This window comes from Lissotriton vulgaris, chromosome 10 (genome assembly GCF_964263255.1).
Source record: "Lissotriton vulgaris chromosome 10, aLisVul1.2, whole genome shotgun sequence".
In the NCBI taxonomy this organism is placed as follows: Eukaryota; Metazoa; Chordata; class Amphibia; order Caudata; family Salamandridae; genus Lissotriton; species Lissotriton vulgaris.
Genome location: NC_141698.1, coordinates 180,054,513 through 180,071,591, shown reverse-complemented (window position 1 = coordinate 180,071,591; position 17,079 = coordinate 180,054,513). Strand labels below are relative to the sequence as shown.

At 45.8% G+C, this 17,079-nt stretch overlaps 1 protein-coding gene across 2 annotated transcripts in view; it reads right to left on the bottom strand.

Moving 5' to 3' along the window:
* Positions 1–1,636: 1,636 nt before the first annotated feature.
* ATPAF2 (ATP synthase mitochondrial F1 complex assembly factor 2) overlaps positions 1,637–17,079 on the bottom strand; it is a 225,168-nt gene continuing 209,725 nt past the window's right edge. For both annotated transcript variants that reach the window (XM_086940829.1, XM_086940828.1), the window contains exon 9: positions 1,637–3,538. In XM_086940829.1, coding sequence (XP_086796955.1) covers positions 3,401–3,538 — 138 coding nt within the window. In that variant the 3' untranslated portion in view covers positions 1,637–3,400. The remainder of the gene's footprint in view (positions 3,539–17,079) is intronic.

Here is a 17,079-nt window from a genome sequence, read left to right as displayed (position 1 = left end):
GGCCCACTGTGATTGGGGCCTGACTGGCTGGGAAGACACCAGAAGGGCCCTGCGCAAGTGTTGGCTAACCTATGCCTGTGACAGAGGAGGCCTATTTGAAGGGGCATATAAAAAGCCCCAGTAGACCCGTCAAGCAGGATGTGAGAACAACAATCAGGGATAAATTGACACATTACTGTCAAAAAGGATCCTCTTAACCCCCCTTCACATTCTGTCAGGTTCAGAAGGGTCATTTCTGCCCATTCAGGTCAGCCTATTGTCTTGCTCCTGGGAGCAAATTCACACCTCGTTCATGCTTCCGGGGGCTTCAGGCAGGGCAAAGGTTACTTTTTTAAGTTAATTTTCTGTAATATTTAGAACAAATCTGACTTCACCATTGAATTGGATTTTTAAAAACTATTACAAGTTGTTGTTCTATTGTTGTTCTAGTTAGTCCCATTCCCATTTTACAGGATTAGTATTTAATATTGCATCCTAGTGTTTTCCTATGGTACGACCAAACCTGCTACATTGAAAATACTTTTGAAAGTATTTTCACAATAAGGACATGTTTAAAATTAAAATTCACATGTCTTAATTTAAATACCATGACCCCCACCTTTATGGGCAATAAGGCCTACGCGGGGGTGACTTCGAATAATTCAAAGGAAGGTTTAGGCTTGTCAAAAGGGATTATTCGGACAGGTCAGATTTGAAGTTAAAATCTGCATAGCCAGGCTACTTACTGGTGGCAGGCCTGCAGTCATGTTTATATTGATGCTGCAGTGGGTGGCACAATGGGTGCTGCTGTCCACTTGTGACATTTAACTTACATGCCATGGGTACACCTTGTTACCACATACTAGGCTCTTATAGGTAAATTAAATATGCCAATCAGGAGCATACCAATTTCATCATGTTGAAAGGAGGAGAACAAGCACTTAACTCTCGTTAGCAGGGTAAAGCGCACTGGGGTCTATGGCCAGCAAAGAGGCAGAAGATTGGGGGTGACCCAGCAAAAAAGGCAACTTTCAGATACAGGTGTACTCTCATGGAGTGCAGAAACAAAAAATAGTTCCTTGAATGCGAGCAGTGGAATAATACAAGTCATCCAATCAAAGGATGGTAAAGAGCTATGCTCCTGGGGAGGGCTAAACATATGAGGAGGGCTGAAAGCCACTGAGTAGGAAGCACTCAAATGAGAGTGAAAGTCAACCGATGGGCCAGAAAGCAACCGTAAATCATTAAAAAAAGAAAATGCTTGATGGTCTAAGGATAGCTATTGACGACCTTTGGGGAGGGCTGAAGGAATAACAAGGAGCTTGCAGAGGTGGGATGGTTGTTTGTGTATTTGAAACAAGGGAGAGAAATACAAAATGCATGCACTCTTTCAAGGAGAGTTGAAAGAAAAGTAACAGTTCCCTAATTGCAAGCAAGTCATCCAATCAAAAGAATGATAACAAGTTATGCTCCAGGGAATGGACAAACAGAAGAAAAGTATAGTCAAGCCATTGAATAATAACCAAGCAAATGACAGTGACAATAAAATCAACCAATGGTAAGAAATGTGCACTTCTCAACAACTTTAGGTTTTTGGTATGGTCCACAAAATACTTTCACCTACAGTTAAAGCTGGCTTGGTTAACAAATACACTAATTGTAATAAAAATAACATGGTGCATTTTATTCAGCATGGAAGGGTTAACTGAGGAAAGGACAAGCACAAGTAATGTACAAATATCTTCATTTTTGTTTGGAAGCGCAGGAAAGCTGGAAATTTACATTTCTCTTCTCGATGGAGTAGGCTTTAAATCTCAATCTCACTAGGTTAGTAAGGGTGGAGAGGGATAAAAAGTGAAAAGCTATCCCATGATGGTAAACGATCCTGTTCAATAGTCTGGTAGCTCTGAAATAGGGGAACTGATTCTTCACACATCACATGTAAGTAGTTGAACCTCAACATTAATACACTGAAACCTAATTTAGCAGCAACTGGGGGTGCAAGAATACCTGGATCTGCTGGCGATGGTCCCTCTAGTAACTGTCTCAAGTTTGGGGGGAAAGAATTAAAAACATTTGAGTCACAGGTGTAGATCGGCTAAAGGTGGGAACAGGCTAGGTAGACCATCTTAACGACTTAACATAACTGACAAATTGCTTTTTTACATGGCAGGACAAAAAATCCTCTCTAGCGACTCACTGAAAGGACAATTGCCAGCTTTTGAGCTGTTTGTAAAGTAATACAATCCAACTGCCTTTGACTTGAGTGTATAATTTTTTGCTTGGTGTCATTAAAAATATGTTTCATGCTTTTATAATGGAAGAGGTTCTACTGTACACTACAGCGAGGAGAGGAGCAACTAGGAAAGTAAAATCAAGGTATTCTGAGATGCTTGGGATTGCAGCAAGGGCATTCATGTTCAAAGCTAAACTGATAGAAGATCCTAACCACCAGTCAAGGCCAGTTGGAGGCACTCAGAGTTCAATAACCTAAGTTAATAACTTTTGAGTTTTTGAAAATTGGCTAGGAACCTAATGGGGAAAAGTTGGATACTGCATTTGAAAAAAGTGATTTAAGAGTTGCACTGCTATATGGTCAGTGATGTTTTTTATTTTGAGCATATGTATGGAGGTAATGCATGATATATGGAACCGCCCATAGGTTGAGTAAGAGGCTTTTATAAACCAGATTGTAGGAAAAGGGTAGGACAATCTATATGATCAAAGAACAACGTTTTCTTTCTGTAATCGAGGAGGCAAACTGGTTCATTAACTGAACCAACTTCACCTGTTTTTGCAGAGAATATTCGCTATAAATAAAACAGAATATGAGATCCAGAGGGCTTTGTCACTGGCTCTAAATGCATCAGAGGGGAATGTCATAATAAGCTGTGCCTACCTATCCTCAACCCCACTGTGATAGGTTACAACCCATGGATGCTCTGAAGAGAAAAGCTATACACCAAGTCACTACGCTGATACAATATACTAACACGTCTTACAGCACTCTGCTAAGCAGTACCTACCAAAACAAGCACATGAAACACAAACAAAAGTAACAGGAACGAAAATAAGGGCATGGGAAAGGCAATGGAAATACAGTGTTGTCATGTAGGATATCACTCAGTTGATGATAGCGCCCTTATTTAGTAAACCTGGCATCCTGTGGCTGTGAAGGACTGGAGTAGTTGTCTCCTCAGTGGTAAAGCCAGTCAGTGCTGTTCTGTGCCTGCAGGGATTGTCCTTTATGTAGGTCTGCCTTTGGCACCATCATGGTCCCTTGAACCAGTGTCTGCTGCATTACTAACATGGCTGCCTGGACAGCTCAAAGAAAATGACAAGTCAGGACTTCGAGGGCCATAAGTCACCACTGTGAAGACAGATGAGATTTTTGACATGGAGTCTCTTTAGGTACTCTGCGTCAGTTCTGGAGAAGCTTGTGCCTTATGTTGGAGGATTCAGAACAAAAGTGTACAAAGAGAGTCCCGGCTGCTGTCCGTGCACGCAACTCCTGGAGTTCATAGTCATGGGCCCACTCCACGTTACCCCAGTGCTGGATCTGAAGAGAAATAATACACACCCAGTCAATAAACTGATACTCTTCATAGGTCTCTGCACATTTGAGACTACTAAAACAATAATTTAAACACAAACAAAAGTAATAGAACAAAAATACAGCAATAAGTCAAGTCAGGGTCAACAAACACCACCTTCTGAAGAACTGCATGTTTGTCTCCTCTGGTTGGTACAATCAGTACATTGCTTGACTCTTTGTAGTGTTCAGGGGGGCGTTTCCAAACCTCTATTTTCCAGTCAGTAAACAAAGAAACAGTACTTCCAAACAATTCTCCCACCAAATAAACATAAATGTAATTTTTTAAAAGCAAGAATCTACTAATGCTGTTGCTCCTGTGTCTCTGCTATAATTGTTTCGAGGCAAAGCGAACTAAAAAGATTTCTAAGAAATGTACAGATCTGGTGAAGTGGTGTATACAGCATCAGAATTAGGCATTCTGGTCCCTGAGCCTGCCACTCAACTAAGACAACACCCCTCCTCCCTTCTTGAATATTGTAGTTTATTGTAGGAGTTAAGTGACAAACACAACTGCAAACGTGCAGCGATTAACCCCTTCCACGCTGATGACGAGCTGGGCTCGTCATGGCGTAGCCTCCACGCACGCTGATGACGAGCCCAGCTCGTCACGTAACATGCGTTTTTAAAAATCTCAGCGTACGAGCGGAATTCCGCTAGCGCGCATGAGGTTAATAGTAAAAGCAAGGGCAGACACTACACCTTTATAAAACGTAGAAGCTTATGAAAAGGAAAGGATGCTAAGATCCACAGTCCAAACAACATGGGAAGCAGATTTTTTTTTTTTTTTAGTGTTTTCTGTAGAGCAAACAAGACCCTGGGTATGGTATCAGAGCGCTTTACAATACAAAGCAAAGTATAAAAAACATTTTAGTAAGGTTCGGCAGAGAGTGATACGATAATAGAGATGATTTGTTCGGTGAAGTGAGAACAAGTTCAAGTACGAGCAAATCATATAAACGAGGGTGTCAACACGGGAGGGATAGAAAAAATGTTGGTAGTAGTAGATTGGTTCAAAGCAGGCAGGAGTGAAATCGAGAGTAGAGTTTCCGTCGGAGTCCTAGAGGGGCAAGTTAGAGAGTTAACTGGTGTGATTGATAGGGCCCAGGATGGTGAGGATTGTTAAGGGGTTAAGGAAGTAATTTTCTTATCATATCTGCAGTTGTCACCATTCTGTGCATCCATTATGCCTCAACAACACAGCAGGAATGTGCACTAGCACATAGTATCTACCACAGGTACACAGAACAAGGGCAGACCCACCCCATGTTTCTTTCACAGAGGCTCAGTGCATGCACCTGTCATTAGTACTATTATCCTGGTTATTGATGATATAGAAGGACAACATGCTGCAGAACTCAGTTACCATACAGTAATACAAACAAGCAGTGGTAAAGCCAATAGGTCTCAGATTATTGTGCTAACGCAAGTAGTCAGGATATTAGCGCAAAACAAAAAGGATGTAGCCAGTAGGAGTACACAGAGGGGGCTACTGTTGTAACGTAGTCTGTCCTGCAGTTCAATGCAAGCACTCGAGTGGAAGTGGAAGGATTCACCCAAACAGCCAATTGCATTAGGTGACATATGAATACTCTGCTGAACTTACATTTGAGTAACAGAGTCTCAAGCCAATGGCTGGGAAAATCTGGTTGAAAAACATCAATGGTCGAAAAGAGTGGACCCAATGACTACTCTTTGTATATTGTTGGCAATAGCTATGTTTGACAGCTATACCTTCAAAATCAAAACCTAAAAACGATATTGGGACTCAAAAAATATCGAGATTCAGCAAACCGCACAAAATAAATGAATAGATGCAGCACAAAAGCTGTAAGCAAAGTTAACAGGGAAAGTGTACTTGTGTGCTTTTAATTTCAAAGGATTAAAAGAGTGGCAGCCTGAAAGGAGCACCAGCACTATGGTGAGCTTATTTCCCAAGTGGTTCCAGTTACTAAAAGCCACACCTACTGTCCCACTTCACCTTGGCAGTAGGGACTCTCACTTGCCGCTGTCGATCACAAACCTTTTACACTACTGTTTCTTTGCTGGGCCACTACTACCGGCACTGAGTTCAAAACAGGTAGCGATTGATACCTTTCCCCTTCCTACTTCCCAAACGCAGGAGTGATCGTGTCAAACACATTCACTGGCAAACTACAAGTGTTGGGAGTACTAAAATTGTATTTCCCTTTGTTCCTCCAAGTTGGTTTTTATGAGTTGTTGGGTCTTATTCAAAAATGTATGTTGAATCTTTTTCTTTGCTGTTATCGAGTGCGCCTTTTACTAGGAAAGCTGCCCTTTTTGTTTTGAAAGCAGCCATTCAGATTCAAACTTTTTCAACATCTACGTCCTGGTGTGGTAAAGCTCTGCAAACCAGCCATCTTTCCTTAACAGTGCTAGTTGGAGCTGAGAAAGGATGTGCCATTTTCACACGAGTTCACTTAAAAACTGAAAACCCACATGCAGGTAACTTCACAAACAGCGGGTAGTTAGCGTAGTATGAGAGAGGAATATTTACGTTTGTGAGGAAAACTTTGCACATTCCTACTATTACTCATAGGTAATCTTCAATGGAATTTGGGAAATGGCAAACACTTTTTTAAACTGAACCCAAGCACTGCAGATGACAAAGTTATGGAGCAATCATGGTAAGCAACAGATCTCGAGGGGCAGGAAAAATAACTCTCCTGTGACATCTACAAGCTCTTTTAACTACTCCAGTCAACATCTGCAAGTTCCATAACTGACTGTCAGCTAGTAATGAAGATGCACTTTCATGGAGCGGTAACTACCTTCATGTTCAGACACAAAGTAATATAGATCTCCTTAGCAAGTGGCTCTAAGTAACATGTGCAAGTCTTGCTCATATTATAGCAATGTCCAGGAACAAGGCCTCCAGAGCATGTCTTTTCATCCTGGCGGTCCAAAGCCTTACAGCCAGAATAACTACTGAAGCATCAAAATGGAGTCTCCTGGCTCCCCATTGGAATGTTCAGTATATTAAAAATATATTTGTCGATACAGGAATCTAGGAGTTTATTTCACATTTTTAACGTGTAAATTGTTTGACTCAATCCTACAAAGAAGCAGCAATAATGTAAGCCACTAACGTTTTGAGATACAAAATATATGAATTGTTTTGTAAATAAGTAAAATAATCATTATGACATTGTTCGGATATTCATGATAAGAAAATTAATTGATGGATGGACCTAATTTTCTAGATTTCACATAGGATAGATGATTGTTTATAGATTTGTTATATTTGACTGTGGTTGTAAATTCTAAATTTAATAAAAATGCTTTCTTCCTTTTATATCTTTATGTTGCGTGGCCTTCATTCTTTGTAATATTGACTTCCTAAGGTCTTTACGTACAGTATATTTTCCCTGCCCTGAGAGTCCTGATTCTTCACATTGGTTAAAACAGTTGGAATCTCAATGTCTGTAATGTGTGTTTCTGAAACAAAAAGTCTAAACTGCTTTTAGTTTACATTGTTGCTACCTTAGGAGGAACTCCACATTCTATGCCATATAACCCTAGCCCCGTTCCATGTTACTGCACTTTCACTCCATGCAGCCCCCAAAATAATTGTGTTCTATTATGTTTCCTCCATATCCCCTGGGCCTTTAATTCACACAGCCTTACTGTAATTTTTTTACAACACCTTAGTATGACTATCTCTAAAGACAGCGTGACCAGACACCACTGTTTCATACCCATCTCAGAAACTTCTTGGTGACCAGAAAGCTGCACTGAACTCGGATTGGCTGGTACTGAATGGTGTCATAGTCTCTCATGGGGTGGGTGTCTCCCCCTTCCCATTCCCATTTCCCCTCACCCTTCCCTCTCCCTCTCTTTCTCTCCCTCACTCCCATATATGCCCAATTAAGAGAGAATTATACATTTAGTTTCATGCAGAGCCTAACACAAGGAACTGGCTCATGCAAGAGGAACGCCTTGCCACTCACCCTAGCTGAATTGTCTATAGTGTACAGCACATGGCAAACAGAATAATGCATTAGGGTTTCTCGAATGTATCAGACACCCGCAGACTATAATGACATTTTCAACATTCGTAGGCTTTTACTGGATAACTAAAATGTATTTATATAATATATATATATATTATTCACTTTTATACAAAGCTAATTACCTGGAGCTTCAATTTCAGTGCAGCCCCTTACAGAACGTGGCATGATATCAATGCTGCCGTAACACAGTCCCTTCGACTGCTGGGCAGCTCAAGCCTTTGCTCCAGCTTCAAGACGGAATTCATTTTTCCTTAGTTTCACTAGGCCATCAAGAATATGACCATTTTGAGGAAGGGACCAAAGAGCTGATTAAAGACCCCAATGTGCTAGAGTTAAAATGGATCCTTTTCTTTTGCGAGAAGAGGGATCATCTTCGGGGAGGATACAATTTTAATGGAAATGTGGGAAGGTGTGACTGAGTTCACTGATAACCTGAGGTCAGTACTCTAGACATTGAGGTGTAATGCCATCAGAGTCGGGTACCCATGATAGCTTTGCTCAATATCCAACACCTTCCCTTTTCTCCCAAATCCTTTTTTTTCCTGAGTGAACTATCCACCTCTCCCTAGATTGAGTTTTTTCCTATTTGTTTGCACTATCACCTCTGCATATTCCTCTAACTTCTCTACTTCTTCCAGCAGCAGTTGCCACTCCCACCCTCCAATGACACGCAGGCAACCGATACTGTAAATTGCAAATTGCTTTATGGCGTCACAAATTCTCTACACAATCCATTTCGCTCTTAGTTCTAAAAACAATTTGACATTTTGTTGTTTTTGCTGTGAATTTAATTTGGGAAAAAGTTCAAAGGCTGTATATTTTGAAGCTCACTCTCGATTTGGCACCATAATTAGAGGTGCAAACTTGAAACCTCGGAAAAATCGGTGCCCCCAAATACACTTTTCTTACATATTTCAAAGAACAGAAAAAAATTATTCGTATGATGTTCTTCTACTGCATAAACACACACACAGGGGACTGACCCAGTTGAAACATCTAAAACTATCTAAAGAAACTCTTCCTATTTTCCAACTTGTGACCAGAAGAAGCCCTTTCTAAAAACCATGGACACAACAAGAAAAGTGTTCTTTTTTGAAAACTTTTATTTATTAACATTTTTATGGTAATGCGGAAACACTGAGTTATCAAAATACAAAGAGTAAGATCTGTTAGGAGCATATAAAAAAAAAACGAATAGAGAAAAGGAACAAATAAATTAATACAAAGCATTTCTCAAAGAAACATCACACAGGTTTCAGTTATCATGGCAGTTGTCCAGCAACGACAGACCAATTTGATATCGGCACATATCACTTTCACAGTCAATCGTTCAGAAGTAGGCCAGTGGATGAGTCTAAGGTTGGTTGAATAGAAGTATCATCGGGGCCCTTTCGTTTACATCATCTCTACCAGCATTAAAAACATACAGCATGCGTTTAGAAGCCCACATCTTTCCAGACAGTTATTTACCAAAACCCCTCTGTCGTATGCCGGTGCCATTCCCATCCTCACCCCCTTTCGAAGAAAAAGCTTAGGGATTGATACAAAGGGTTCATTTATGCATATCATTTCCTCAAAATCTTCGGAATGTGTCTGTAAAGAAGAAACAGATATAAGAATCGCAGGAGGACCACCATTTTAATTATGGCGATTCTGCCTGTAATTGAGAGTGGAAGCTTAATTCACCGCTCAACCGGTGTTGTAAGCTTACCTATTGCCAGTCCGTAGTTAAGTCGAATCACATCAGGGGCACTTTGGTGTAGGAAAATGCCCAGATATCTGGGAGGATCAGTGCACCAATGCAGCGGGAAGTCTGTGGTAAATTGAGTGGTAGCCTGTGGAAGGGGAAAGACTCCGACTTATTCCAGTGTATGACAAGACCGGAGAAGACTCCGAAGCGTACCACCTGCCGGAGCAGGGGGTGGGGGGTGGTGGTGGGGGGGGGGGGGGGGGGGGGGGGGGGTTAGATGCCAGTTTTCTGACAAATAGAATTACGTCATCCGCATAGGAGGAGGCAAGTAGTGGCCCACGGTGAAATCGCAGTCCACGCTGTAGGTGCCACTTCTGAAAGTGTCATGCAAGGGAGTTCCATAGCATAATAAGTAGTAGGGGGGATAACGGAAAACCCTTTCGGAGGCCTCGTGTGAGTCTGCACAGGGTCAAGACTGATTTGCATATAGCTGGGTCTGAACTGAGGTGGCGAAGTGAGCTAAAGAAGGATGATGGATTCAACCCAGATCTGTGACTAGGCGTGAGTGTCTGAAAAGTTTCAGCGATCCGTTAATCTTCTAGTGTTTGCTCAATAAAACGTGTAACCATATACTTTCTGAACAATCAACAACCCAAACGCCCTGCCCCACTCATCCGATACATATGAACCAGAATCCGGTGAATCCCTCCATATTTCCAGTAAGAAACTTCAAATCAGAACTGTAGGAAAAGTCCTAGGTGGAGGAACCACTCTTGGGAGACCGCCCATACGGAACCATGTGTTTTTAAAGTGATTATCAAAACCCATATAAACGTAGTACGTACAGGATACGTCCCTCCCCACCTCCGCCTTGTTAATTGGTCTTTAGTCTGGGGGTGGCCAATACTTTCCAGAGGGTCTGGTCACACCAGCCATTCTAGGTAATTGCGATCAGTCCAGTAAAAGTTTATGTGCCAGTGTGTTCTGACAGGGACTGTATCGCATCTTCACTAATTGCTCTGGATTTGCTCTTGGCATGGTGCTGTTTCCAGAATTTGGCCACTTTCTCCAGTGAGTCAAATATCTGCATCTCGCCATTAACTTGAATATGTAGTTGCGCCGGATAGAGCATGGCATAGCGCACATTCGCCTTCTGTAATGTATGTGTAATGTCCCCAAATTTATGGCGCGCCCCTTGCACCATCGGTGTAAAGTCTGGGAAGAAAGCCACATCTGAACCTTGATGTGTGACTGTCCCACATTCAAGAGCAAGAAGGAGCACTGTATTGCGTTTATGGTAATTAAGTAGTTTCGGGCGTAGCATGGCCAGAGCCGATGACGGGCGCGTGACCAGAGAACTCCGCATCCACCTAGCTGTTATCCTGCACATAAAGACGCCCTGAGCCCAGCAACGCGTTGCTGGCGACACCCCAGAAGAGGGGGGCACAGAGAGCGACTAGACAGGCCCGAAGGCTGCGCCGGCTCTTGCCCACAGCCCGCACCAGAGGAATTCTCCAGAGGGGCAGAGACGGCCTAAAATGGCGGCGAGCGAGGCGCTGATGCGTAGTTAGACCCGATCCCTGGATTGCAGGCTGAGATAGCTCTGAGGCGCAGTGTTTGAACATCGCTGAGGCTGGTGGCACCCCGCTACTGCTGTGAGCGGAAAGGACACTGGGTCTGAGGCCCCGAGGGGGTCCGCGCCATCGGCATCAGAGTGGGCGGCCAGCCCCGGCCTGATGAACCGGGAGGAGAGCGTGCCCCGATCTGGAGCAGACGGAGGCCTGGGACATGCCGAAGGACCCTGCCAGGATATCGGCGAGTCGGCGGACTCCTGGGTGCACGCAACAGTCCTGGAGAGCACACCCGACTGAGGCAGCCGGCAACTGGTTGGAAGGTGCGCAGTGTGCAAGGGGGCCTCCTGAGACCTGGTGCAGATGGACGGCTGTTGGGTCCTCCTGGAACACCATTGCGCCATACAGGCTGGATGCAGTGAGGGAGGCGGCTGGGGCAGTGTGGAGTGCCAGGTGAGCCGGGACTGAGGGAGCACACCGTAGAGGCATCACTGGTGTGCCCAAGGAGGAAAGCGAGCACTGACAGAACTGTTTAAAGGCCCTCGCCTAAATCACCTGAGGGAGACGCCTGAGTGATCGAGGCCCATGGCTGTGGTGGGGCTTTGTTACTATGGATGGAAGGGGGGGGGGGAGAACTGCATGCAAGGGGATGGGGACCTGAGCGATACCCCCCTAGAAAGAACCCAGACGGCATTTTGGACCCTCGGGGACTATGAAAGTACTGGTTGCTAGGCTGGTAGTGGTACTTTTGGACAAGAGGTGGGTCGTGTTTGTATGATCTACAGCATGTTGGAAACATAGACTGCCTGATGCTGGTTCGGTGGAGGGCCCCCCCCCCAACCACCTCCCCCCGTCAGAGGACAAGCCCAGTGAGCAGAGGTGGGCACTGATTCCCCTGAAGACAGTGGGGGAATTGAGGCTCCCATGCATGTCTGTGGAGAAGGCTGTTAGACCTGCGCCGCTGGCTTCTCTGGAGAGAGGATCAGAGAGCAGAGGGTGCCGCTTTTCGCGGCCGCGCTGGTCGAGAGGGAAGGAGCGGGCCATTTTGAACCCAGGGTGGATGGTGCTTCATCCCTTTGTTGACACAAAGAGGAAGGGAGCAGAAGATCTCCAGCAGCACGATCAGAGCCGGAATTCAGAGGGAGCGGAGAGGAGTGGAGTAGCCCTGTGCTAACATGGGCAAGACCAAGGGTCGCTTGGCCGGTGCCACCCAAGAACATGAAGATGACCCTGCGCCCCACTCACGGAAGGTCCAAGATGACCAGATGCAGCAACAGTTCCAGCAGATACTCGAGGCGATTGCAGACACGAAAGGGACCCTTCACCAGGATATCAGCACGGTTGCAGTGGGACTTGGCCTACTGCGGGATGAGCAGACAAAGCTGTTGGAGAAAGTCAAGAAGAATGAAACCACTATAGCAGAGATGGCACCAGCACAAAAAGAAGTGACACAGCAGATAAAGCCCCTGATGAAGAGAGTAGGCGTACTGGAGCGCAGAGCCGAAGATGCGGAAGGGCGCAACCAACGCAAGGGTCACGCTGTTTCCGGACTACACACTGGAGGTGCAAAGGAAACGGGCCTCCTATCTGGCAGTTAAGAAGGTGCTGCGGGACGAGGGTATCCAGTACTCCCTGATGTTTCCAGCGCAGCTGCGTATTGTTCTGGATGGTACCACATACTATGTTCACTCCCCTAGTGACGAATAGGAATGGCTAGAGTCCTACAGAAAGGAAACGCCGAGCGGAGGAAACCCTGGGGGCTCACAGGAAGGGAACACGAACAGGCCAATGAGCTCCCGCAGACGTCTCCGCAATAGAACTCAGAAGAAGCCCACAGTTTCTCAGACGGCTCGGGAGAGAGCAGAGGCACTATAGGCAGTGGTGGAGCAGGCGCAGGACCGGACTGTGATGTCGACTGAAGAAGCTGGCAAATCCGGGTGACTCAGAGGGTAAATTCTTGGACACATCGCAAGGTAGCGGGAGAAGCATGCCCGAGGTGACGCCGCAGACAGATGGCATTATCTGAATGGGGGGAGGGTCGTCCGTTTGATGACAAAAGGGGGATTCGCTCACTGATCATGATGTCGTGCTTGTGCTGGGCCGGGGAAGCCCTACCTATGAGGGGGCTGAGGCGCATGGAGAAGAGGGGTCCAAGCCAGCCGCGGTCCCTAGCTCCTCTGTAACTGACAGGGAAATTTGTGTGCCTTAAGGTTTGGATGGGTACTAGTTCACAAGTAGCTGTCCTGGGGAGGGGGAGTTGGGGATGTTTCTTAGTTTTGGGGTTTAATAGGGCCAGGTATGTCACTAGAGCAGGTTCCAGAGTTGAACTCCCGACATGGCTGGGATGGGGTCCACCAATAATCTGAAGTGTTTATTATGGAATGTGCGGGCATGCACTCTATGTGGCGCCGACAAAAGCTGCATGCATATCTGGTACGGAGGGGAGCTCATATTGCATTATTACAGGAAACTTATTTGCAGGCGCAGGAAGGAGTAGCATTGCAGCAGCGATGGCGGGGTCAGTTGTTTTACACAACCTATTCCACTTTTGCTCCTGGGGTGTTGATTTGGGTGCAGGCAGGGGTACCCTTCCAGTGCAGGGAAAAGCTTATAGACCCGGCGGGTTGGTATGTAGAGGTGCTTGGGAAACTTGACGGATGTGACATGGCTCTGGGGAGCATTTATGCTCCCAATACGGACAACCCACCTTTTTCTCACAGTTGTCTGGGAAGTTGGCACCTTATTTGACAGGCTCAGTATTACTTCGAGGGGACTTTAACTGTATTTCAGACGTGGTTTTGGATTGCTCGCAACCCCACTCCCTAATGCCCCCACTCATAAGATTGCAGAGGTCAGACGTAATCGGCAGAGCCGATGGGGCTTGGTGGATACTTGGAGGGTCCAACACCCAGAGGAACGTGATTACTCCTACTTCTCTGCATTACATGACCTTCACATGCACCTGGACGCATTGTTATGCACTCCGGAAGTACATGCAGGAGTGCAGGGTAGTGAGTATCTCGCTAGGACACTATCAGATCATAACCCAGTCTTGCTCTGGATGCAATGGTCACGAACCCGGGCCCAGATATCGACTTGGCGACTGCGTTAGAGGACCAGGTGTTTCGTGAAGCAGTGGGCACGTCTATCACTCAATACTTTGGGGATAACGAGGGGACCGTCTCCATGCCCTTAGTGGAATGGGACACCTTTAAGATGGCAAGTCGATAGTGTACTGGCACTGGGGCCCGGTTAGCAGGAACCTAGTGCACATCAGTCGAAAAACATCTGTACCAGTGGCAGAAAGCGTGGGTGACCATGACAAAAACAGGCACTTTCCGACAGGAACACTCTACTGTATCCTAGCAGAACTCTTGCAAGAAAACAGAGCACTCATGCGTCATGAAAGCAACTTCCACTAGACCAAGACACTCATCTGCCTGCCAGTAGATCACTCCGATGTATGTTCTTAAAATGAGAAAAGGAAGATGCTTTAAAGGCATTTACCGGCCCAAATCAGAGAGGTCACTAGACAGCGACCCAAAGATGGAAAAAGAGCCTGCGTCTGCCCAATAAATACCATAGATTAAATGGAAAAAGGAAAAGTGAATGTCTGCGACAGAAAAAGGTGAGGAGACTAGCAAAAGGGAATCTGGACTGTACCTTTTACTGTTGATGTACCAGAAGCATAAGTCCACCAAGTGCTAAGCCAGGACACTGGAGAGGACAAATGCTATGACAATGGCCACTCTAGTGATAAACCATGCTAAGGTACTCATGATTGGGGACTTGAACTACTGGTTCGACGAGGCCTTGGGGGGGCCTCATGCCACCGAATTAGTCGAATTATTATCCAATCTTAACTTAGTCCAACATGTACATTCCCCCACCCATGAAAAAGGTCACATCTTGGACCACATCTGGTCCCACAATATTTCACTCTCCACTCCTTTAATTTCCCCATGCATTTGGTCAGACCATCATTTAATACAATTTACCATTACCTCCAACGGTGTTAAAAGATCTACCCCCTTGGCGGGGGGAGCTACCAGGAAATGGAATTTACTAAACAAAGTGGACTTCATTAACACCCTGGAGAACTCCCTACCCACTTTTAGCCAGGATGATAACTCCATGGAGGAAAAGGTCAACGAGTGGCTACTATCAGCCAGCAATATTCACGCCCCTAAGGTTAAATTCTCTCGTGCTCGCCATTCTGATGCTCATAAATGGTTCACGAAGGACCTTAAAAAACAAAAATTTGAGCTGCGTCAAATCGAGAGGAAACTGAGATCGAAATACTCTCCCACAGACAGGGAACAATTCTCGAAGGCTCGTCGCGAATACAAGAAAACCATCCTGACCACCAAAACGGCCATTTCTCTGAAAAATTACTTAATGCCCATAACAAATCTAAAGAAATTTTCCAAATTGTGAATGCTCTATGCAACGATACCAGAGCCTTGCCTGCCCAGACCACTACACAGGATCTCTGTAAGACCTTGAATGATTACTTTTTAAACAAGGTCTCCTTTATCAGAGCCAGTCGCCCGTGCACTACCAATTGGGAACCTCTAGACGACATCTTCAGCAATCAATGCATGCTAGATACGTTCCCACCCATAGGTCCCAATACACTATTAGAACTCACGACCCGTGTTAAATCCGGTTCCCCACAGGATTGTTGCCCTCCGCATGTCCTGAAAGATATCCTTACCTCTTTGCCTCACAGTGTGCTACCACTTCTCAACGAATCACTCGCCCAGGGCAAAGTCCCCTGCGCCTTCAAGCATGCTACGGTTGTCCCCCTCATAAAAAAACCTGGGACTGACCCTAGCAATCCAGCTAACTATCGCCCCATATCCCTCCTCCCTTTCTTGTCCAAACTATTAGAAGCTCACGTAGCCGGGTGTGTGTCCAGCTTCATTGAACGCTCGAACTACCTAGAGCCTAAACATGCTGGCTTCCGCCCGTCACACTCTACGGAAGCTGTGATCCTTGCAATCCTGGATAGGCTCAGAGCAACAGCATATAGGGGTGACCATCAAGCACTTGTGCTTTTGGATTTGTCGGCCCCGTTCGACACGGTAGACCATACCATCCTGTTGAACCATGTCGAGCAAGCAGGCCTACGGGGCCCGGCACTTGGTTGGATCAAATCCTTCCTTGCCGATCGCACCCAAGCAGTAAGGTTGGGGAACTTTACCGCCCCAAATCTCGCCTCTGTTGTGGGGTACCACAGGGCTAGTCCCTGTCCCCACTGCTGTTTAACCTATACCGAAGACCTCTGATCCACTCATTAAAAAAAAAAAAACGTCACCCTCTAAAATTATGCTGATGATCTCCAACTTATTTTCCTACTCTGCTCCCCTAACGCCGTAGCGGAGTTTCAGTCCACCATGCTCCACATCCAGCGCTGGATGGACATGAACCATCTCAAGCTCAACCCGGGGGAAGCAGAGCTGATTTTGCCAGGGAAGAGTGAGAACTTTCGGCCGGCGGAATTGGGGTCTCCCCCTATCCCCACCCCATCGATGAAAAGTTTGGGGGTCATCATTAATGCTGACTTCTCGCTCCGCGGACAGGTGAGAGCTGTAATCTCCTCTAGTGTCCACCAACTCCTTAAAGTCAGGAAAATTGCTCACCTGTTGACCCACTCTGCTCTAATACAGGTGGTGCTAGCTCTTATCCTTTCACGGCTTGACTTCTCCAACTCCATCTATCTGGGGTTGCCAATCGGCCTACAAAAAAAGACTTCAAATGGTACAGAACCAGGCAGCAAGGCTGATTGGAAAACAACCCAAATGGACGTCCGCCAGTCCAGTTCTGAGGAAACGACACTGGCTTCCGATAGCCCAGCGTATAGCCTTTAAGACGGGATGCCTAGCCTTCAAGGCTCTGCAGGGCAATAGCCCTAAATTCATCAGCAATATGATCACCAAGCATACCCCCACGCGCAACCTCCGCTCTGCACATCTCAGCCTGCTTACCATTCCGACTTTCATACGGAAGCGTCTGGGAGGTCGCCGCTTCTCTTGCCTGGCCCCTAGGCTTTGGAACTCCTTCCCTCTGACACTCAGAAACTGTGATAATCTCCTAAGCTTCAGGAAGGCTTTAAAGACATGGTTATTTGAGCAAGCCTACGTTTAGTAACCTCGCAATTGTAGCATTTGGTCTTCAACGCCATGAAACTCAAGGGTGTACGTGCGCTAT